The following is a 24,875-nucleotide window of genomic DNA, read 5'->3' on the forward strand; positions in this document are numbered from 1 at the left end:
GCAAATTCAGACCTGTGCATGGAGACATAAGTGCAGTTCACTTTAGACCAGGTTCTTTATATTTATGGTAATCTATTACCCTTGAATAATAATACACAAAAAGAAGAAAGTAAGAGGACTAAAATGAAAATGCCATCTAGAAGATTAAATCCAGGGATTAATGGGCAGCATGCTAGGCTCCGCTCCTTGAATCCTCCTTCCTGATTTCACTCAAGTACAGCCTGCAGTCGCTTCCAGTCTACCCCATTATTTCAAACACTCAATTATACCGAACCTTTTAAGAAAGAAAAAAAACAAAACTAAAAGACGAACTAAAAGCTCCCAGAGCAAAGAGTATGCAATACCCATAATCAGGAATACAATAACATGTTCACGTGCACAGAACTGCTGAACTGCATGAAAATCCAACAGCTCAAGAGCAAATAATGATTCATTCCATATAGGAACGGAAGACTAACTATTCAAATTAAGGTGCAAATGTCCAGACTATTAAATAAAAAAAAAAACGCTACAGCTCTTAATTTAGAAATAAAAGGCTGGTGTGTGGCAGTTCTAGCAGAGGCTTCAGAGATTTCTGTCTTTTTAAAGCTGTGCCAGAGCACCGCAGTGGCCTTTAACTGGCTTTTACACAGATTGCTAAGGGGAACGATCACTGACAGGGAAGGCCTGAACCCTTCTGCATGGTGCTGGCAATGAGACCTTCTCCGCTCAGCCCCACACTCTCCTTGGACACATGTCCTTGTCTTTCTGAAGCCGTTCCACGCTGACAGTCCTTGGCTCCACTTTGCAAGACTTCCTAAAAGCATCAAAACTGTGCCTAAGATTTATATTTAGATGCAATGCTGGGAACTAGCTTACAGTCCCAGTGTTCTCCAAACTTTCCTTTTCCTCCTCTGTGCCAGCCTGAGAGCTTATCCTGTGTGCGGAGACCAAGCAGCCTTGTCAACTGAAGCTCACATCACCTCCAGACCTCCTCACGGGCTTGAACCCTGTGGCTTTCACCTCATACATCCAGAGGAAATGAACACCTTGCCATCACACCCTTCCATTTCCATGGCCGTAGGAAAAGAGCAGTCTGAACATGAATCTTCCTCGCCAGCTGGTCAGCCCAAGCCATCAAAGTGTTACTGCATTACCACATTACCCTCTGAGCCAGTATGAACGGTAAGGGACTGAAAAACATACAGTGCAAATAGCCTGTCAGATCAAGACACTCAATTAGCTCGGCATTCGACAAAGTGTCTCCCAGGCATTTGAATTACTGGTCGTAAAAAGTTTATGACTCCGCACACGCTGCTCCTACCCATCAGCATTTACTGCAGAGACACAACCTCTCTCTTAAACCAGCTTGCACAGTTTCCCCCTTTTGCCCCATTATGCTTTCTTTGACTTACCGAGTAAGTTTTTTGGCAATGACAGCACAAAGTCTTAAACGAGAAATTTATACCAGACTCCCTGTTGTTTTGTCTCTAGGTTGTAATTCCACAAGCTAAAAAAAAAACAGCCTTCTGCAAAGACCAGTGATGAGCTGATGTAGTGAAGTGTGCAACAGGGACCTAAATTACTGTGACACCGAGCCCATACATCTGTGGGTGATGAACTGTGTACTGAAAGGGAAAATCTAGAGAGAAACAAAAGTCCAACATGAACTATTCCTATCTGCAGATCAGACAGTAATGGGTTATTATATACTGTATGTTGCAAAACATCTCTGTAACACCACACTATCAATTTTAAAAATCACTATCAATCTCATACAGCACTCATGGTTAGAACAGTCAGTGTAACACTGTTCTGCTCCCCCCTGTGCTGCTCCTGTGGGTGTGGCCAGTCACCGCCCAATCAGAAACAACAGGAAGCATGCAAACTATAAACCGTGAGATGTATGTTATGCATGTTTGTATATATGGAGACCACCTGCCATCTGAACCGTCTCTTCCCCATGGCTGTCACCCTGCTTGAGCACACCACAGGAGCATGGGATGTAGGGTGCATGTAACTGTGGACCTGTGCATGCTCTTTGTGTGAAATGTAGATGTATATTGATTCTACATATATGTATATAATGTATATTCTTGATTTTATCATACACATATATGTAGAATCAATATACAATATATACGTATATTTGTTATTGATTGTTTCTATCTATGTTTTGGCACCAGGGCACTAAACAAGGGATTTGCATCACATTCCTCCTACAGTACATGTAACATACTTGGCAGATAAAGTGATTCTGCATAATACAAAACATGTGAACACATAAGATATAAAATGCAAAATCCTGCACACTACACATCTTATAAGGATTAGCTAATCCAATGACATTAGAGATCATCTTCCAAACCCTGTCTAGGCATTTGTGAAGATGCAGCTTTCAGTTAGATGTTTTTATATTTGTTGGATGCTACAGCAGTCTGTGGTCTTATTTGTTTAGAAAAGTCCATCTTCAGATTCCCTGCAGGCTGTACCCCCAATTTATGAGGTAAAAACACCCTTATTGCATATACTGTAAGCCCTAGGAATAAATCTAAGCTAAAATGACAGGGATGGCAGGACTATGTACTGTATGGTGAATCCAGACTGAAATCAAGGTGATCTCCCAGAGGCCCATAAATAAAGTGCTTGACAACCTGCTATCAGACTGTGCAGCAGGAGTCCAAGTACACCTTAGAAAAGAAAACACTGCGAACAATCAGTCTCTTTAACCTAAAGTCTGCAGATGCCAAAGAGAATCTCATATCAGCTATCTCAGCTTTTATTGTCATTTTTTTTTCCACTCCTTCTTTATTGCTGTAAGTATTATTTAACACAATGTCAGTGTTGTGAGAAAAAAAAAGTTCTCGGTCCAATGACAACTTTCCAGCCAATAAAAAAAAATCAAATATTGCTTTTAAAGCAGCATGCAGAGGAAATTGAATTACACTGGCGTTGTAGGATAAGTGATTAAGCAGAAGTCGATTCGGGATCCCATGGAGAATACTTCATTTACCTCTACAGTGTATCTTCACTTCCAAGCTGACGAGCCCGTGAGTAATCGTTGAAAGTAAGCTACTACTCATGTAAATGAGTCCTGCGGTAAACTGTAAGCCAGCGAAAGCGAGTTACACTTTGCGACATTTTACTTTTTGAAGAAGCTGAAACATGAAGCCATACCACCTCAGTGGTAAAGACAATGTTCAGCTACGTTTCTGCCAAAACCCTACAATTGTGGACCACATTTGCCAAAACATGAAAACTTCAGAATGTGCTGGATGGTTTATTCTCTAGATAAGGGTTTCTGGAAGCACTAAGAGGGAAAAAGGGTACAAGACAATGTTTGAAATGACCTTCACTGCAGTGACATATGGAAACTCTTTCAACTCTGTCAATGAGGGCAAATCTATGAGTCACCTGATATGAGCAACAAAATCGACAAAAACAGGTCTTAGCAGTGACAAATGGAAAAATGTGCTTTAATTTAATTTTCATTAAATTAAATGGCCTTGAAGCTCTTGTCCTTGCAAAAACAGATGAAAAGACACATTTCTGGTAGACAGCCAAAATCCTCATAGATTCACACTTGGCAAACAACTGCAGTTGCAAAACTCCAAAAACTAACCGTAGTCTGTTTTTTTTAAGATGAGCCGTTGTCTCACTTTGTGTCTGACTCCATGTGGTATGAAGGTGAGTCATTGTGCTACCTTAAACTCCACTGTTGCACTGGGGACTATTAAGAGTTAAGGTCTCTGTAAACAAAATTTTCAATCCTCTCCTACTTCATTTAAGACTTTCGAAAATCTCAAACATACTGCAAAATTTACATCAAGTAATATTCTGCAATATCGGGACTGATGTTATTTAAAAAAAAATAAAAAACCTGATCCCATTTACAATCTGCTCACTTGGCAGTAAAGAGCAATCATCTGAGAAGTTACATGGCGGAGTTATGAAGTGATTTCCCTGACTCTCCACTGTAATCTGCATCAGCATCTTTCGCCCGGGAGATCATGAGGGGACATAAAAAGCACAACTTTTATTCACCTGCACTTAAGCTGTCGTGTTGTCATCTTCTAAAAGCACAAAGATACTTCCCTCTCACGTTTCACGATCAATGTGAATCAAAGTATGCTCAAAGACCTCAGTCATTTTCAGAGAATATAACATGATAGCATCTACATAAATTCGGCTTTCCAAGCTACACTGGCTTTGAACACTGCTGCAAGTGGACTGTAAAGTTTATCTCAGCACAAGCATACTTTTCAAAGGATTTTTTAAACAAAAGTTCAGCATGAGATGTATCCCTTTCCTCTGCTACAACACAGAATAAAAGACACAAAAGCGCTCAGCTCCTGGCAGGTATCTACAGACTTTTAAAGAGGAGGGAAAGACAAGAACTTCCTGCTCTGGCACACTGCATTATTGTCTCTGTCTGAACATAAAGGTGCCACCCTGTAAATCTTGCAGTCTTTTAAAAGTGGAGATTAACAAAGCAACTGCCATCCTGTATTCCTATAAATGCGCCCCACGAGAAAGATTAGTATCAATCAAGGCTTTACAGAGGGAGAGAGAGATGGTGTGCATTGATAACCCAGACCTTTCAAGGAAAGTAATGGCGAGGTAAGAAAAAGCAATCAGAGAAAAGAAAGGAAGAGGGACAGGCTCAGTTAGAGCGAAGGGACTATGATATGGAGCCGCATAATGCCGAAGAGGGAGATAATGTACATGGGAGGAATCTTTAAGGATGGAAGGATTGGTCCATACAAGTCATCTTTCTCTAAATACATACAAAGCAGAGTGGAATCAGAAATAAGCTGATAAACAGCAGTCTACAGTGGATTATGTCAAATAATCACCAACGTGCTGTTCAGTGTCATAGCCCATTAGCCGAAGGCTACGTTTGAGAAACCGCAATTTGTTTTCCATAATCTACCTTGAGTCATATAAGCAGTAAAAATGTACTCGCAGTTGCAAGGGGACTTTTATTAATCTCTATAAAAAATGGGTTGCTAACGACAAATGTCAGTCAGGACCTTGCTTACAGCTTGTTTATGTTTTTGATCTCCTTCTGTGCAGACATTGAGACTGTCTGGTAGAATTGCATATTTGCTTACGGAAAGCTGCTATTTCTAAATCCATCACACGCTTGCAGGAACTTTTAATGGGCTTGCTGTCAAATCCTGCAATACTCGGACAGTACTTTTCCAGAGCCAGAACTTTTTTGAAACATACAACACAAAAAGAATTACACATATCTCAGAAAGTGTTCTTAAAAAATAAATAAATGTAGGCTGTTCCATAACCAGGTGTGAAAGGCTTTTGCTCAGTCTGTGTTTTCAATATGTTCAGGTTAGGTTAAATGAGTAATAAAAGCTACAGGCTGGAGGGATGAAGATATTGTGCAAAATATTAATTCGAACCTTTTCAAAAGTTGGCATTAACCCCACAATGGGCCTCACCAATTGGCAAACTTCCTGAATTACCCACTATAAAAACGACAGCATACGAACAGGTGTTTTTTAAAGCTCAATTAATCTACAGTAGTCATGATCCTTGGTTGTACATATGCTTCAACACATTCATATTGATAGAATGTTTCATTCCTAAAAATATTTCTGTTTTACCATTTTGTCTAAGATCTGGATTTTATTGCAACTCTTACAGATGTACCAACCCTACAGATTGAGGTAGGTCACTTTTGCAACCTCTTGCAACACTCATAAACATAAGTGTTTATTTATTTACAAAATATTAGGCTCCTACCACCTTCACTGCTAGAGGAGATGCAAGTTTGACATCTGAACGGATTTTTAAGTTACCTGAGAAAGGTATTAGGTGAAAGGCAAACAATTGAGGGTTAGATCGGTAGGTTTATTAATAATAGGCTTATTAATGGTTCAATTACTTTAACTGAGTGCTCAGATGGAATACAAACCAAAAGATGTATCTGTCTCCAGCACCAGGACTGGGCAGAGAGGAAACACAAACGTACACTGAAAGTCTATCTGTATGTCTGCATGTTGTCCATCAGCAAAATACGCCTGAGAGCAGTAATTAAGAAAATTGCTCTTAACAAACTTATAACACTTATAAACATTGAAGTATTCTTAATTTTCTCAGTCACTGGGATCTTGTAAAAGCAGGTCCACTCACACAAACAAGGGGACAATGTGTGTCACATGATTGAAAATATTTTAAAAAATATCCATTGACCTCCTTTCCAATAAATGCTACTACCTAGCAAAAGACAACCACGATTTAGGATTTACCAGTTTCAAAATGTGGTTAAAATAACTAAGATAGAACAGAGGGTTATGGCACAACTCAAGAACCCTTTAAATACTTTTTAGAGCTGTTGATGCTGCACAACCTCTAACTCAAAATGGCATATCTGGCTCTTTTTACGGATGCACAGGTCCAGTCCAATTAAGACCTGAACCCACTCACCAATAACAAATTGTAAAGTCTGTTTTAGATGATGGGTTATAGTTGGTAAGAGTCCTCTGCTTTCAGGCCCGTAGAAATATGTCATCAAGTAACAGGTTTTCGACTGGAGGGGAGGTCAAAGGCTTTGCTATGGTCTGGAGCACAGAATTGTTTAAAAAGAACTGCAGTATTTGATAACTGCAACTTCTGCTGAGCAAAGATATTGAAAACGAAGGATCTCTCACCTCAGCCTCTCTTTCAATTCCAAGCGTGGCTACGTTAGTCCTGTACCATCACAGCTGGCTGTCACTGAGATGTATGCACAGGAGGAGGCAGGTACTAGGAATTGGTTATTATTTTTTCAATCCACTGGTTTCTCTTCTGTTTTGGAGCCAGATGCATGACTATTTAAGTCTGCTTTTAAAGAAGGGAATTCTATAATGTTCCACCTGTACATTACGCAAAAAGGCACTCTCCCCATACAGTATCCTCACCCTATAAACCAAACTTTCACCTTACACTGCAAATTACACTTCACCTCCTTTCTGACTTACAGCACACATTCGCCGGGGTGTTTTAAAATTACAGTGAGAAAATTATAATGCATTTGCTATGCTTAATTAAATTTGTATAATTTATTTATTCAGTAATTAAAAATTGATGGCAGCATTCGGCAAACAGAAGCAGGCTGACAGAATCCAGTGAAAAAAAATCCTGTCAGGGCACATGACAGAGATCTCACTTTTTAAGGGGATTCACACCAGAGCAGACTATTGTAATCTACAACACATTTCAACAGCATCTCAACTGTGCTACAAAATCAGTTTGCAAACATATGTGTTTCTGTGGCAGCAGTTATCAAGGGGACTGTTAAGTGCCCATAATTTGTGTACTCATAATGAAAAGACATTAATGTTCTACTGCTGCTACTGTGCAGAGGATAAAAACCCAGGCTGCTTTTCCAGCGTTTACCACACAGATGCAGAAGACTGCCAGCATGACTCCACTGCAGGAACCAGCCCGGTAGCACCTCACCAGACACAACACCTACAGTACATCATTTCAGGCCTCACTTGAAATGAGGTGTGCTGCTCTATTCGTTTTGTTTCGAAGTTGGGCCTTGAAGACATTTTTCAGTTTTTCTGCAATAAAATGAAGAATTTACAGTACGCATTACATCAGAAAAGAAAAAAAAAACGACCGCTTTAAAAACTGTTAAAAGACGAGCAGTTTCCAGTGAAATACTGGCGAAACTTTCTGATTTACCTACCTATCAACTTCTCTTAAGTGCAGAAGCCCTCTTTGTTTTAAGAAGATAAATTTTATGAAACAGGAATATTTATTTGAGCAATGGCCAAGGATTTCTCCTATCAATCACGAGAAAGCCGTCAAGCGACACAGGAGAAGGGAAAAAGTGTGACATTTTTATTGCATGAGGCCCATTTTAGACTTAACTGTAATTCATTGGAACCAGATGAATGGGCAGAATGCTTCTTTCTACCATTCTGCCACAAAAGGCGTCTACTAAAAAGGAAAGAATTTCTAACCAGCTTAATCTGGGGGGGGGTGGTATTTCTATCCCTCCTTTCAGTATTTTAAAAACCGAATTCTAGATACAAAAGCTACAAAAGTAGATACAGTACGAAAGTTTAACAATTCCAAAATGCTGTTGTCTTTTACAGCTTACCGTATTTCTTTTCTCCTCAAAATATTTGAAATAAAAGTCTAATGAATTTTTTGTGGCAATTGTTTGTTTTTTTTCGCATTGCGTTAGATTTTCCCTCTTTTTGTTGTGAGAGGTTACTGTATGTTTGCCCTTTTTATCTCTCAATAGAACCACTGGAAAACACGGTGAATTGTAAGTGATTATATATCTAAATAAAGTGTAAAAAATAAAACTTGTCTGCTCATTTTTTATATAGTGCCATGCCAATAACCAACAGTCTTCCCTTTCCTATGAAAAAAAAAACATTAACAAGTATAGATTTTTGAACCACTTCAATGCTTTTCTCAGACAGGACAATTTTGCTGACCTGTCATTGCTATTTGTGTTTTCAATATATGGGCAATCTTCTGGGAAATAATATTATTAACATAAGGGGCTTGCTAGATTATACCAGAAACACAAATAATGGCTTAATCATTCTTTATCGCAGCATTGGAAGATAAACTCATCAATCAAGCTTAAATGGCTGAACGTTACTATTATGCCTCTAAGCACAACTCACCAGGGAAAGTAATGCTTTTTAGAAAACCTCCTGAAAGTGTTCTTTCCTCTGTCTCCTCTGTACATGGATCAGTAGGATCATGTATTCCTCTCTTCTATCTCATTGCACCAATAGATTACTGTCAAGCTTGTTCATTTATTGTCTTTCTAAACATGGCAAAAACACCACTCTCAAATGCCGATCTTATTTTATTTGGTGAAGGGGAGCAGATTTAGACTTTAATGAAATTCCTCTGTTAGTACCCGAGTAATCACCAAAGGTACACAAACAGCACACACCGTGAGCAATTAGAAGACTATCTGATTTACTGAAATGAAAACAGAGGTCCTTAATTTGAATGAACATTATGTAGGCTGGTACAGGCCTGAAGCATGGATTGTCTGAATGGGGATTTGTTCTTAAACTTTTTGTAATTAAATACAAGGCTGCTTAATTGACAGAAAGTACAACAGCACAGCAATTAAGCTAAATGACATTTGTCATCAACTTGTTTAAGCAGATAAATACTTACAGCGCCAACCGCATGAATACGGCAATCTCTCATTTTATTCTGATTTATGGAGCTTTTATACAGTTTGTACTCTGAAGGTTCTCTAAAATATTGAGCTCCTACAACTGAAACAAGAATTGGTCTATTAGTGCCTAATCATTCTTGAATTTCCGAAGCATTCCCTCTTTTCTGTTCAATCCTTCCAAAAGAATAGCAATGCAACATTAGATAAGGGACAATACATTCCCAAATATATAGCCACATTTATTGCTGCTAGCTGTCTTCAAGACTCTGTAGGGGTAGGAAATTACATTTATATTCTACAGATTCACATTATGTTTAAACCTTAACTTTGCATTCCAATATTGGTTACACCACAGCCTTCTTCAAGGTAAATACTCTTCATCCTGTAGTTTGTGGCGCCTAATCACACAATTTAAAACATGTGCAGTATAGTATGAAAGAGCTGTTTTGCTTCCCATACAGTGAAGGTTATCGTGACACTTCAATTTTCAACTCATTAGAGTTTCCCCGCAGAGAGAGAGGGAAAGAGAGAAAGAAAACACATCCTTTAGCTAGACTCTTGATCTGATTGCTTTATGCATTTAAATGCAGTGTTTTAATCATGAACATGACATTTCATCCTAAAAGCACAGCCGATCATGACTAATTAAGGACTGTGAGTTATCTGAAGTCTGGGCTTCCCCGTTGAAGGCTTTCCCTTCAGGACAAGTTTAATTAGCGTGTGGAATGAAATAACAGCTCCAACGCCACTTCATAGAATTCTGTAGTACATGCTGCAAATGATCCATTGTCCAGCCAGTGACAGCCACCAACCAAGCAGAAGCCCACAGACTCAGAGGGACTGGCGCTATCCCTTCACAGCTAAAAAAGTCAATATATTTCCTGCACTGCTGTGGTTTACACCACTATTTCTCACTGCTGCTGTTGCTGCTGTGGTGTGTTACCTGACTGGAATGTGTATCAGTGATTTACACAGACCGAGGGACGGGCCGACACAGTATCGTCAGGTAGATAATCAACATAAACATTGTATGCTTAATCACTACAACTCTAGCTTATTTTCTTGGAAATACAACTTTAAAGCAGTCACCCATATCCCCAGCTCACTCTCGGAGTGCAGACAGAGACAGAGTGTGCTTGGATTAATGAGGACTTTAGCCTTTAAAGAAGTTATGTCAGCAAGGATTCTCTCAAGGGATGTATGGTAATGGGCTCTTCCTGTTAATTATACAGAGAAGATCATGACATTAGATAAGGTTAGCCTTATCATTAAGGAAGTGTCAGGATCCTTATCCTTTCTGGAGAAAACACAACACCCAAACAAACAGAATAAACACTGACTGTATAATAATGATGCCATACAGGGTCTTAATTTGAAGACATTTGAAACCAGTCGCCTTTATGATATTGACACATATATACATACATGTATTTTTTATTTTTTCAAAGAAATCCTGTCCATAAAGCTTTAGTTCAAAGTTTTGTGCTGATCTGCAATGAAGACGGACAGATATATGTGTCCATTACTGCCCCTTCGCTTCCTCGTCCACCCATCTGGTCTGACTGACATGTTACCTGGAGATTCATCGTCCAGCCATCCAGACTCATTTTAATTTTTTAATTAATAACTGGCTGCCCCTCAGTGCTGCAGCATATGAACTGTCATTTGAAACACAGTGCCTTCAAGGCAAGTGCTGTCATCGTCTTCAACCTACAAATAAAAGGCCAATCTGTTTTTTGCATGATATAATATAACCTCTGAAACAAGCCGTATGCGATTTGGAAACAGGAAGCAGCCTACAGTATGTTGTCTTTTCTTGCTCCTGATTAACATCTCCAGTCCTTTCTATCCCTCCCTATTTTGAAAGAAAAAAATGATTCACACAAAGGGCACACTGACGCATTTTAAGCACATCATGAGCACACCAGATTGTTTTGAGGAAGATTTACAGCATTGACATGTGTGGTGATTACCAAGTGTAAAGGCCAGCTTGGAGAGAGGGTACGGAGGCAGACGACTTCTTAAAAGGTCAACATCTACAGTATTTCACTGAAATTGGCGTGACATTATAAAGGAGCCACTGTTATCGTAGGATTTTCTGCATGCGGTACGCCTTATTCTCTTGCATGACTCAGAGTCAAGACCAAACACCTCGCTCGGAGTGGGTTCACACCAGGGCTCAGAGGCACTGCGTCAGCAGGAAGACAGAGTGGGAGCGGAGCAGTTAGGTACCTGTGTGAAAGAAGACTTTGCTTAGTAACGGCATGGGGCTGAGTAACGGCATGGCGCTGACCTTCTCAGCTCTTAGTGGGCCAGTTTAAAATGGGGGGGCTTCGGATGTTCAGTTGTCAGGGCAGGTGGGAAACTTTGAGAAGCTCGCCTCTCATTGTTTTCGGGGAGGATTAGCCGATTTTGATAAAGGTCCCAAGTCATGGAAGAGTGGAGAATCTCGTGCAGCGGGGCCTCTGGTGCAGAACGATGGCCCTGTGTCCTCCAGGTGATGGGTGCTGGAGGAAGAGGGTTTATGAAGAGCTCTGAAATCCATTAGGTGGAAAAGAGCCACAAAGTGCAAGGGATTGGTATTCTTATCTTATTATTATCCTATTTTGGGGACTTACAGTAAGCTGTAAAATCGTCAAAATGGACTGTAAATGTGACTAATTTAAATACCTCCTCTTCCCCTCATTTGTGTGGCATTAAGGGAAAACTGAGCTATCCCCAGAAAACAAGAGGCTTTAATTCTAAACTTAAAAAGATACCAAGTCCACACTCATGTCACAGGAAATAAAATTCTCAGATAATGGAAAACACGTAATGCAAGCCAATGAGTTTCTAAGCTCCTCAATTCAGTCTGAAAAAAAAGGTCAGGCTTCTATTAGGAATCATTTCATCTATTATATATAGAGGCTCCTGCCCCTCACTTTTCTTTTTCTTCATTCAACCTATAATCCCATTGAATACATTTATATTTTTCAATTTCACACAAATCAGATCAAATGGCTAATTAGTGACAGCTCTCTTCATTTAAGTGGTGTTCGGCCCACACAGCAGTAATGTAATAGTAATAGAATCAAATATCAGTGCTTTAATTTGACATACTTCCAGTTTACAGGCTCATTCAAGGCTTTGCCGAGCACAGTGCCAAGTGTACTACAAGTGGACATTGTTTAAAAAATATTTTACATACAAATTCTTGTATGCTTGTTTCTACCCACTGCTGGTAAACAGACTGAGGAATTTTTCTTCTTGAAAGGCCTTATTTGGAAGTTTTTTAGGAAAGTGCAACAAGCCGGTGTTTTGAGTGTTCTGAGTTCCTTGATACACAATATGTTTAACACAATACAGTATACTGTATGCTATCCACCTCTGTCTGTGTATGACGAATTAGCAGTAGGTTTGTCAGGCTGGTTTGTAAGTTTATTACACAAGTTGAGGGAGAGAAAAGAGCTCTGATCACTCAGTGTCTTGGAAACTAAACTTAAACCTGGGCTTTTCTGAGACCAACGATTGAGAATTTTTTAAAAGATAAATAACTACTTTAGAATTAGCTTAATTAAAGGCTCAATAAACTTCCGTAATTACAAGCTTAGCTAGAATAAAAATCAGAAAAACATCAGTTGTCTGCAAAAACCAGGATTTAGAAACATTTCTGAAAGGTTTTACCACATGAGATTTATGTACAGTAATTTAACTAAATTAGCTTTGGTCCTAGATTTGAATGACCTATTTTTCTGTTTCAATAACACATTAAAATGTGAAAACTTGATACAAGGTGCAATTGTTTTGGCCACAATTAATGTGCATCTCATTGTTTTTTGAGAGTTAAATAGCAGGATTTAAAAACATCTCATATGTTTCAGACAATGACGGATACTTCTGAATTTATTTTTGAATTTTGTAATTTAAACATATATTACAGTATAGAAATTCTCCTGTAGCGTTTGTGTTATTAAAATGTAGATGTGCTACCACAGCATTACCAAACATTCTACTGTAGGATAAAGACTCTCATTAGTAGTATTATGAGTGAAATATGCACAGATTTTTTCTAATTAGAAGAATGTCAAATCCAACAGATTGTGGGTTCGACCTGTAAACAGAAAGTACTACTGCCAAATGCATTACACAACTATAAATGCTTTTAAAGAATATAAGACCTATTCTTTTGCTTGATTTTATTAGCAATATTTTTATTTTACATGATGGCATGTAGGCCATTTACATCTCAGCTTCTTCGGATTTGAATCCAGTTTTTCACTTTTCCTGCTTTATTAAAATGCACATTATGTAAACAAAATGAACAGTGAGTTTAATTGGAATGTATAATCATTCATGTGGATTGGTTTAACCACATCAATTACAGAAGTTGACCTTCCTATTTTAAATATTTAGTACCGCTCAAAATTTGTAGCATTCATTTGCAATCTGTTAACCATTACAGACCTGCAAATTACTTAATTCCTGCTGTATGGATGTCCTAAACCCATTAGCATTACTGTATTTGCTACATGCAGTATTTATTCAATGTATGATCATGTCTGTGAAATATTATTTCATATGAGACAGACAGACAAATAACAAAATCAAAGGTGAAAGCTATTTTCTAGGAAAAAACACATTTAAAAACATAAAATACATTCACAGAGATCTAAAAGCACAGATGCTGATGTAATGTGAAAGATGTCAACTATTACTGGGTGACTAATGCCACAAATGGAGTGTAATCATAGTAAAAAAAAGTCAGATTGTCTACTGACATTATTACATAATGCAATATTTTGTAGCAACATGGAAAACATTAAAACATTTGGCATTTCATGTCATGTGTGTAAAAGAGGTAATTTATAAGAACTCGTCTTAAATAACTCAACAGGATCACGAACGCATAAAAACTATGACAAGAAAGATGACAAAAGAGGAGGAAATAGAGTCCAACAAGCTTGTTTGGTAGTTTGGTAGAAAAACTGCTTTGGTGGAAGCTCATTGATCAGAGGATTTTTGTAAGAAGCCAGGGTTTCGGCTTCAACAATGTAGCTGGGCTACTAGTTCCACACTCCCGCCACCCCTAGTGTAAAGATGTGCCACCTGTTCACAGACTTAAATGCAGTCCCACCTTTTTTTTAAACTGTAAGGTGAGTAATGAGATTAGCAGTGCACTACAGCAGGTCCCGCTGTTGATTAAAAAATGGCAGCCTTTGACTCAGGACAGAAATAATCACAAGAAATTGCTCTTTTACAATAGGGATGTCATTATATTCACATCCCATCATACAATTTCCAAAGATATGATCTTCAGAGCTGCCTGTGACAGAAAATGGGACATGAATCCCTCATTCTTGAAGAGACCACCGATAATTGTAGAAGACTGGTAGACTTTGAGACCAGCACACCACAATGGCAGCCCAGGGCCAGATCTCCTGATGACTGCCACCACGCGTTTTGTACCCTTGCCTTTCTTTATCAGCTTTGCTTTGGAGACCCGTTACAGATGTTGGGGACTTTAAAAAAGACCCGACCCTTTGCCCTGTTCCTCCCCCACAAAAAGAATCTGACTCTTCTAAATGAGTTGAAAGGGTGGATCTGCTCATGCAGTCTATGCTGCAGGTGGCAGTGAGGTGGGAGATCGCTACGATCCTACTGCTGCTGTCCCCGGTATCCGATACCTTTTGTGCCTTCTGCAATAAGTTGCTTCATCTCGGCTCCTGCTACCCCTGACACCCGCTCTTCGGCCCTGGGCCTATCCTTCACCCTACCTGTGGCTCAGTCAGCAGGTGTCCTGCAGTTTTTAACGTCTGCCACGATCCCTGGCATCCAACACAGCACAACTCCTTTGGTGCCTCTCGCCTTAGTTTCCTTCCTCTTGGCCTGATTCAATCCGGCGTCCTACAGTACCTACAGATTTAATGTCTGTCTTCTCTTTTCTCACATAATGTCCTCCTTTCCATCTATCTCAATCCCCGACATGCAACACAGCCCAACACTTTGACACTTTTGGCCCTGCTGCTTCTGAGGCCACCTCCCCGGGCCTGTCTGGTGTCCTACTTCTGACTCAGCAGGCGTCCCACCAACGACATTTACCTTTTTGAATAATACCCACTTATTATCACTGCCTTTCTTTAGGGTCATAGTTGGAAAATCTCTAACATCATTCATTTTAAATTGGCACTGCCTTCTTGGCCGCTCATTAAGGTATTCTTTGCCACTTAGTTAAGCAGTTCTGTCACTAGTCTTTAGAAGCAAATATGCGAACTAATTCTGACATTCTGCAGCACTGCACTCTCCTTGTGCCTGAACGTTCCTACGATCTCCGTTTCTGTGTCCATGCCTCCTCATTCTATGGCCAGGAGTTGTCCCCTTAACCATATACTTGAAAATGTTTATACTTGAAAATACTCAATAAATTCACAAAGCTCTTGATTTTTGGATGTTGTTTTTCCCCGTGAAATGCTTTTTAGCTCTGCCTGCCTTTACGTCAAACCAGGGACCACCAGCTAATTTTCCCTATTTGTCAAGTAAAAAACAAACATTTAAGAATTGTTTCTCTCTTTCTGGTACATTGTTGATAAATATAGTCTTTGTCCTATGAAATTTCAGCTTCAAAATTGCTTCCTTTTTACCTAGGGTTTAAATGACATTGAAATGAAAGAATGTGCAGCAGTGCTGTGTTCTGGGATCCTCAGGGAAGAGGGAAGTGTCACATTAGGAATCTCTCCGTCTCCTTATACAATCTCTTGTCAAGTAGAAGCGTCTGTGCCTGGATCTCAGCGAATACAGAGCATTGCTGTATAATGCAGATCGGACCTTCTGAAGCCTCAGGCAAACTATAAACAATCGGTAATCAACAACAAAGGCTTGTTTGTCAAGTACACCCCTACAGTCACCGAAATCATTACCCCTGAAAATGTTATGTGCACAAGTTAATGACAGCAATAACACTGAACACAGTGTTATAAATGAGTCACTTTATTTATTAGGCCAAAGAGCTAAAGCTTAGAGGGGACTTAATTAAAGAACACGAAGAAGATTCAGGATTAAAATAAGACTTCAATTCCACCTGCTGGACATAGTGTCTGGGCCCTGCTTTATCAAGGCGCTGTCGGTTCATTTAGACATTTCCACCAGCTGTGTGGAAATGAGCACCTAAATTAGCACTGAGAAAAGCTGCCTGCCGAGGGTCTGCATCATGGAAATCTCCTGGGCAGAAGGTGCAAACGGAGTGGAATGAGGGCAGGCTCCATGCGGTGCGGGACCGGAGGAGCGTGAAGCGCACGTTTGCCCCGTCCTCGTGATCGCAGAACCCCGCCCACTGCGCGTCCCGCGACCGCGCAACCACAGCCACACAGCTTCGGCCATCCGATAGAGAAAACAATAACGAAAAAGGGGCTGACCTACAGCCTGCAGAAAGACACAGGACGCCAAGTTATTACAGGCACGGCTGACAAAAGGTATCAGAATCGCCAAAAGAGAGACAAACGAGAATATCGCAACAGAGGCAGAGAAAATAATGCTAAACATTTTTTTTTCCAGTTCGAAGCTGGCAAAGGAACTGCAAAAGCATTTTAAAGAGCTTGCAGGACAACAGTAGATTAATAACAGAAGATTGCAGATAATAAAGAGATATGAAACCATAACAGGTAACTGTAGCACAACTGACTCTGGGTCTCTGCATGGGCTAGGATAGCTCCCTACAAAGAAATAATCAAGACATGATAAGAATTTTCCCAGGTGGATTTCAAGAAATGAGGCATATTCAGGATACCGGGGGAACAGTGGCATGTGAATAACCAAAAGACAATGTCCTGGACTGGGCAGACACTTGACAAATGCAACTCAACCCGGTGACAAGCGCAAAGGGATCCATACTGGTGATACTGCACATATCGCATGTATGATCTCTACCTACAGGAGGCCACAGACGACAGCGATCCTGATTTGGCTCTGTCCTCATCGAGACAATGAGGCAAAGCAACAAAGAAGGCAAACGGAATGCCTGAGAGCAGAGAAGCTAAATTCAGGCAAGTTCTGCTCAAGCTTTACAACACACCAGTAAAACCTCGCCTGGAATATTGAGTTCGGTGGTCGCCTTACTACAAAAATAATATTACAGCCTTAGGAGAGATATCCAAGAAGAACAAGAACGATTCCTGGACTCAAGGCATTGGTGAAAGTTTTAATGCTCCATATCCTTTCAGTCTATAAGTTAGCAAAGGAGGCAGAGAGGAGGTTGGATGTAAGTATAAAACAAGGCTCAACCCAAGAGAAGATGTCTCGCTGGGCAGTAAAACAAGGGCTCGGGGGCACAGCTGGACACTGAGAGGGAATTCATTTAGAACTGGGAGCAGCAGACCTTTCTTAACACTGAATCCAGGGTGTGTGAAACAAGCTCTGCCAGCCAGGGGAGGCTGAGGCTCCCCAACTTCCAAACGAGTAAAATGGTCAAACATACTCCCCTCATTATTTATTTTAATAATAATTATTATTTTTATTAATATTATAAATTTGGTTGGCACTTTTTATTTGCAAAATTTCTTGCAATGGCTAAGATAAGAAAAAAAAACAATGACTTACGTCCAGACCTTTATTTAAAATCCACATGTCTCTCTGTAACTAACCATGCGTCTTCACCTCCTCTCATACATATATCCTGAGCAATAAGAGCTGCAGCGGAGCAGGCCAGGTACTGTCGTTAGTGTGGACAGAACTACTGTATGTCGCTGGCTGGAGCAGAACACTGCTACTGCATGAGCACTGAGGGGGGCTTTCAAATTGAACTCCCTTCACACTTTCTGCTCCCAGGCAAGAAAAAGACTGCTTTGTTTTTATTTTACACAGCCCAAATGTTTCTTTTTAGTGTCCATTGCATCTGATGATAAATCAGAACACGACACGGATAATGTGGAAGGGGAAGGATGTGCCAGCTGATTCATTCTCTTCTACTTCTGAACCGGGAAAACGAACGTCTGATTGCAGAGCTGGACACATTAATTCCATCTCCCCGGCACTGAGCTCCTCATTGGGATATGCTGACATCTCGCTGCAGACTCAGCCAAGAAGATGGGAAATGTGTGCAACTACAGGTTACTATCACTTAAAACTCCACTGAGACAAGTGTTCAAGTATAACATACTGCAAGAGCAAAACCGATAACATTTTGCTGTGACTGCATTTGGATCAAAGTAGAGTTTCCACAATTTGAAATCTTCCAGCATAATGTGGTATCTCAGGAGCGTACTGGCTCTCCCCCAGTCCATAACTGGAGCCAAATAGAAAGGGGCAATTTGGAACAACCATTCAAGCAAGCCAGCATGTTTCTGGGAGATGGAAGGAAAGCAGAGCACAAAATCCACATGAACTGAGAGAAAACGTGCAAACTCCACTTAGAAAGATTCCCAATGCCCGAACCGAACCCAGAACCGCGAGCACTAAGCACCAAAGCCTTGTGCTTCCCATCAGCCACGCCACAGGTCAGAGTGTCATTCTGTTTCAGGATGAAACAGAAAGGCAAGTGGCAAAAAAGCACAACTAAGCAGTCTGGGTCAATTAAGAAGACAGAGTAAAGCGCAGGGCCCCGACGTGGCTGGCTGAAGCAGTGTCTTGCTTCAATAAGTCTCACTTGTAGTCATTACAGAGGGAGGAGAACACGCAACTCCATGTACTGTCTGGATGGAGTTTTATTGGCCTGCCTCCTGAGCTAGCTGGTTTTAAAAAGCAATCTGGGAGAAACTGCAGCACCTTTTTAAAGAGCAGTAACTCAGTAGTTTGAGTAACTCAAACACACACACACGCACACACATAGGGGGAATGACAGTAAATGGTGCAATCAGCCTCAGGAGTTTTCTACCTGCATTGTGATTAGTTTACAGGCACTCCCCTGTCTGGCACAGGGGCTTGAATAGGTGCAACAAAGCAGTACATCACAGATGACATGGAGACCCGAGAGAGCAGAGTTCTCCCAATGTCAAGTCAAGTAGATGAGTACTTATAATCACAGTGCCCGGTTTTTGTGTGCCTTTTGTGAAAAAATAAGACAACTGATACCGTCAGAAGCAATGAAAAACAAAATTCAGGGAGTTCGATTTTTTTTTTTGCAAGCCCTTTTCAGTGAAAATGCATGCAATAAAAGAAGGCGTTTCTTTTTTTTCCTTAGCGGACAATATTTCACAGCCCCTCCTCGCCCATCTCCTCGTACTGCACCCCCAATTTCTGCGCCCCACAACAATCAGGCCTACAGAGATACTTCTGAGTAAATACCATCTGTTCAGATATTACAGTTCCTCTGAAAACAAAATGAAATAAAATGCGAGGATAACACTTCCCCGCTGTGCTTTTTCACCGCTGTAAGGAATCCATGTTAACAGTTATTGAAGAGAAAGAAAATGTCTTGGAAACGGAAAAAAAAAGCTCATCTTTGTGCTTTTCTCAAATGAGAATAAAGCGTTAAAATGATTAGTGAAAGATATTTAATTTTTGCAGCTTTGCCAACAAACAAACGTGGCAAGATAAGAAATCAATACCTTCACAGAGCCGAAATGATATCAAGACATTACTCTGAAGACTTCATCAGCCTTTCCTGCGCCTGATATCTGTAGGGCTACAGCTATTAGACAGAAACCCTTTGACATAGAGGTGCAGGTTTTATTGTATTGTCATCCTTTGATTCTCCATGTTCGGACTGATTTCTGCTTGGAGAAAAATACGTAGTCACAAATGATTTAATCATCAGTCCCCAAAATATTTTAATCATACAGCCTTCACCAGCTCTCATTGTGCTTTTCCAGTGTGGAAAGATTTCCTGCAGTATTGATGTGCTACAATGTCCAGCACAGAGGATACAGTAGGTTACCAAGCCCTGATCCTGCAGGAAAGTTGTCTGTTCTGATTTTCCTCTGGCCGAGTTTTTAATCATAGGCTAATTGATTTCAGTTTTCTATTTGGGATATATTTGTAAATTTGCTTTCAGCTCATAAAAGGTCAAATGGGACTTTTTTCTGAGTTTCAGAACTGCCTTCCATTCAGCTGTGTTGCCTGAAATGTAACCAACTGGAAACAGAATAAAAACTTGCTCATTGTGAGCATGCCTAATGCATTGTGACAATGCAATGTAACCCCTTTTGTGGGCGTACCCTGTGAATTACCACTCCCACTGTAGGCATATCATGTAGAAATGTCCCTCCCACTGTGGGCGTGTCTGAAACACTGGCCTTCCCACCTGTGTCTGTTTCTTATCAACATATGTTATGTTATGTTATGTTATGTTATGTTATGTTATGTTATGTTATGTTTAGGCAGAAATATCAGCAAGCAAGTTGAGAAGAAGCTGCATAAAGTTCTGTGTGTTGAGGCTGTTAGAAACAATATCCTTGAAGTAAGGGTATACTCGACACTCAGGACTGACCAAAGAAACAAGTTAAATAAAAGTCTATACAAGCAAGAAGATCAATTAAGTCATCAATTAGCACTGGGGATGTAGAACTCTGCTGGAATGAAAACGAGCAGCCAGTGTTCTTCTGGGAGCAGAGATGGGAACCACTGCCCCAAGCAAAAAAGAAGCCAGCCCTTACAGCACATCCTCTTCTTTTATCACTCTATCTGAAAGTTGGAAATCTTAAATAAAACTGGGACATACTTCACAGCCGCCTGGGCGCAAGACGGTTCAGATTTTTAATAACTTGTATCAGCTGAGCCAAAGAAACAATATTGCGGCCATATGCCTCGCAGGACTGAGCTAACTGAGAATCCACACGCTAGCAACAAGATCATACACATGTGCCCCGGCTACAGCTAAAGCTCTAAATCACCATGGAGGGGGTTTCATTGCATCTTGAGAAACAGTGAGTTTTTTAATTTTTCACTAGTACAAAGATTAAGTTTTGTTCAGAAAACATGTACACTTCCTGTTTGATTCGATGATGCCATTCCCTTCCTTTGTACTTAAATTCAAGTGTGCACACACAGAAAAGAGAGGGAGTTACAATCTTCAGAGCCAAACAAAAAAAAACGGATTTGGTTCTCGAACTAAAGTATCACCAGCCTGCTGGAAAGCCAGACAAGGTGTGAACAGTGACATCAATAACCACCGGGGCAATCTGCACTTGACCGATGATTCGGAGCCCTTAATGTGTGCCTGCAGATCCTCGGGTTTTATAAGCGTACCAGTCGAGGCACCGTTGTAACTGATAATCTGCTAATCGCTGGATTGTTGACATGAAAACCCACATCACCTGCCCCTCCCCTGCACAATTCACTACGGGCCTTGAAAAATAAATAAATCAAGAGCACAGTGAAACAGAGATTTTCAAAGCCTGTCAACCCTCACCCAGGGGAAATTTCAGGAGCTTTATCAATTACCCATTAAAAGTACCACAGGATTTCCTTTTGTACTTGCCTAAACAATTCTACCTGGACGTCAGATGAATACTGAACACAGACGGGCTGGGGGAAGAAACTCGTGGAGGATGGGAAGCCGTACTAGCGATTTGTGAATAAGTGTTAAATTAAGTGTATGAAGTGTGCGAAGGGGAGCCGGAGGAGGCTGTGGTGCTGCAGCAGTGTTACAAGGATGTTACAAGGAGTCACTAATGTGTGAAAATGAGAAATTGACTGTCAGTCCTTTCCATGCGGATTTATCCTCATCTTGAAACTACTGGATAAACACACAGAAGTAAGGCTGGGGCAATTAAAAAAAAAGGAATGTCCATGAATGAAAAACATAAACTTCATATGAACGGGCAACACAAGCCATAGTATGTTGATTTAATCTCCCATTCTCCAGTTTCTGATCACTCATGCTGAGATTTTGAGAAGAGAACCATGCAGTTGGTTTTAAAACGGAAGCATATCTGTTACTGTACATACTGTACTGCATGTGTACACAAGCCAACACAAAGAGACAAAGCCTTTCCACTGCTCTTTTTCACCGGCAATGTTGAGAATTTAGTGATCATGAAATGCTGGACCGTGAGACTATCATGTGTCTAAAGTGCTGACCTGCGGAGACCAGACCATCAGGTTTGCGTGATGGTATGGAACAGAGGGTCAAGCGATGACCTGCAAACAGGGCAGCACTAACCGTTAGTATGCTGCAATATTAGATTAGCATGGGACAAGCAGTACTGTATGCAGACTGTCTTTTCTGTGCAAGTGATTTGTAATAATATTAATGTTGTTTTGTATGTCTCCCCTTTTGTCTGCTCGAAGAGCTATACTCTGCAAGTGAACGCTGTTGCACAAAATAATTGACTCCCATGCAACTTATTAAGAGTGTTACCACTTCATGCATGCAGTATAGATTATCACAGACATCAATTAGATGCTGTTTTTAAAAAAGACAGTAAAAAGACATCCTCGATAGCCAAAGTAATACCTATGTTCATTAATTATATAAATGGCATGTTACTTAATTATTCCGTGTATGCTAAATTACAGCCATTAATCTATATCAGTGAAAGAGATAAAACATACAGTTTATTTTCCTCTTGCACACAATGACAGATTGTCAGATTAAGACAAACAGATCATGAACCATGCTTATTCTGCCAAGTTTAAACGGTTTTACCTTGTGATCTATGATGCTGCTGTATCCCTGCAAGGGTGAAACCTGGTCTCTTGGTGGCTTGGTCTCCGACTTCCTGGGTTGGTGCTCCCGGCTCTCCGAGTCATTTTGGGTTTTCTGCGTGTTGCTGTAGCTGCTGTTGTACACGAGCAACAAGCTGGTACACATGGTAATAGCTAAAAACACAGCTATCCCATGGCGCTGAGCAAAGACAAGAGAGCAAAACAGCGCATCACTGCCCGTAACTTGCAAACAACAAGGAGCGCTTAAGGACATTGCTGCTACAGCATTTGTCAGAAAGGCAGATTCAAAGCGAGCTCTTTTTGCATTTCTTTAACCTTTAAATATCGCTGAGTCTATTACACCAGCAGTAAAACGGTTCCTATTCTTTATGCACACGTACTGACAGCTGACGGTGCCTCAGAAAAACTTAAAAATGGGAAGTACAGTACAACGCTTTCATCTGCATCATTAGAAAAAGCTATTAATTTCGGAGATAAGATGTTGTATCAGTGCTTTCACAAACACATCCTTGCCTAGATAAAAGCACGAGGTTCTGGCATTCTTCAGTATTGATTTTATTGTACGAATGTGACAGAGTTACATCTCTCATATACATACAGTATCGTGCACAAAAGACTAAATCAAAGACCAAATCTGGTGGACTACAGACAGAAAATAGTACAGTAATTTAAGGATCTGTAATCAGTTTATTGATCGAGCGATCATGTTAGAATTTTAAATGAGAGATGTATTAACAGTACAAGGTAAACAGTGTTTTCGGATATTCTGCTGTATTTTTTAAAATTACAGGTGTAGTATTAGTTGTTCTGTAAGAATGAAGGGTTTCTTTATTTTACAGCCGTACAGGGTAAAGTATTTCTCCCAAATAATTCTGTTGTAAAATAAGACAATGTCTGCCAACACATCTAAAAAATCGAACACCTTCTTGCAGGTACATACAGTACGTCTCGTATGCTACAGCTGCAGTACTATGTATCATTTCACAGTAAAGGTAACTTCACTTTTGCTGTTCAAGAAAATATTTTTACAAAACTAAACATTTGAGTTGAAAAAATAAAAAAAACTTAACTTTTTTTTTCTTTGCTGTTGTCATAGGCTTTAAGCGCCGCCGAACGATGTATGAAAAACAAAATTAAAAAACAACAACAAATCAAAATTAGAGACAGCTGCGTCCACCGTATTTTATCATCTCCGTTAATCCGACGCGTGTGCGGTAACATTGATGACAATTGACGCAAAAGCCTGACCAGTCACTAATTTCTAACAGAACTAATAAAATCCTTGAATCGATTAAACATTTTAAGAGTGGGGGGGGGAGTTAGAGGAACTGTTACCATTGGTGTCTTCATTTTGCGCTGCTCTCCTCTAATCCCTCTGGTGTGCACATCTGGGTCCTTTCTGCTTCATGCTACTAGATTACAGCGAGAGCGAAAATCCCCGTCGCATTCCCATTCCGGCTAAAACTGAGTTGAGGCGCTGGACTGCACTGCACGGCGCTGCTGTGTCAGAGATTAGAGCCGGCGCACGCAGAGCGAGGAATTAGGACTGGAGCCGCTTTTCGCGAGCGATGTGCAAACCGAGTTTCAGACAGCCCCTGTCACTGCCCGTCTTCTGGGTCTTAAAACGCGTCGGGTTGCACATCGGCATGGCCGCACCGGACCTGGACGGTTCAAAGACTGTCGCGCCTTAAACTGATTAATTGAGCTGCGACAACGTCGCGGAGCTTTTGAACAAACTTTGTGCGTGCGTGTCTCTCAATCATCGTTTTAACTTCGCAGTACCCACGACGGTTTGGTCGGTGTCATTCTTATTGACGGGAACGCAGTCGAACGCGTAATCCCGAAATGCAGAGAAACGTTATGTGAGTGTGTGTAATTCAAACGCAGCAGAATAGCAACTGCACGTTCTCAACAGGCTGTGCGTAACGGACCTTCAAGCCCGTCTGATGTCGTTTATTCAGTTTCTAAAAGAAAAAAAGGGGGGCCTCTTTTCTTGAACATGCATGAAAAATGTAAAATGTAATGTGTTATTTGTACAGTATATATGATTTTTATATGCTACAATAACTAGGGGTGGAGGCCACTGTGACTTTAAGTGGTCCTCGCAGTTTCCGAGTCCTGGGTTCGACTCCAGACTGGGCTGCCTTCTGTA

General features: G+C 40.5%; 1 protein-coding gene across 3 annotated transcripts in view; it reads right to left on the reverse strand.

Annotated features, from left to right (window-relative positions):
• Nucleotides 1-24,271, reverse strand: part of st6galnac5a (ST6 (alpha-N-acetyl-neuraminyl-2,3-beta-galactosyl-1,3)-N-acetylgalactosaminide alpha-2,6-sialyltransferase 5a) — a 41,407-nt gene extending 17,136 nt beyond the window's left edge. The window contains exons 1-3 of one of the 3 annotated variants that reach the window (XM_088928355.1): nucleotides 24,059-24,271; nucleotides 23,794-23,820; nucleotides 22,704-22,901 (exon numbers count right to left, since the gene is read on the reverse strand). In XM_088928355.1, coding sequence (XP_088784481.1) covers nucleotides 22,704-22,901; nucleotides 23,794-23,820; nucleotides 24,059-24,073 — 240 coding nt within the window. In that variant the 5' untranslated portion in view covers nucleotides 24,074-24,271. Of the gene's footprint in view, nucleotides 1-22,703; nucleotides 23,098-23,793; nucleotides 23,821-24,058 lie in introns of those variants that run through there. The other 2 variants (XM_088928357.1, XM_088928354.1) reach the window with 2 other exon arrangements.
• Nucleotides 24,272-24,875: the final 604 nt, after the last annotated feature.

The sequence above is a fragment of the Atractosteus spatula genome, chromosome 11 (assembly GCF_055471065.1).
Source record: "Atractosteus spatula isolate fAtrSpa1 chromosome 11, fAtrSpa1.hap1, whole genome shotgun sequence".
Lineage (NCBI taxonomy): Eukaryota > Metazoa > Chordata > Actinopteri > Semionotiformes > Lepisosteidae > Atractosteus > Atractosteus spatula.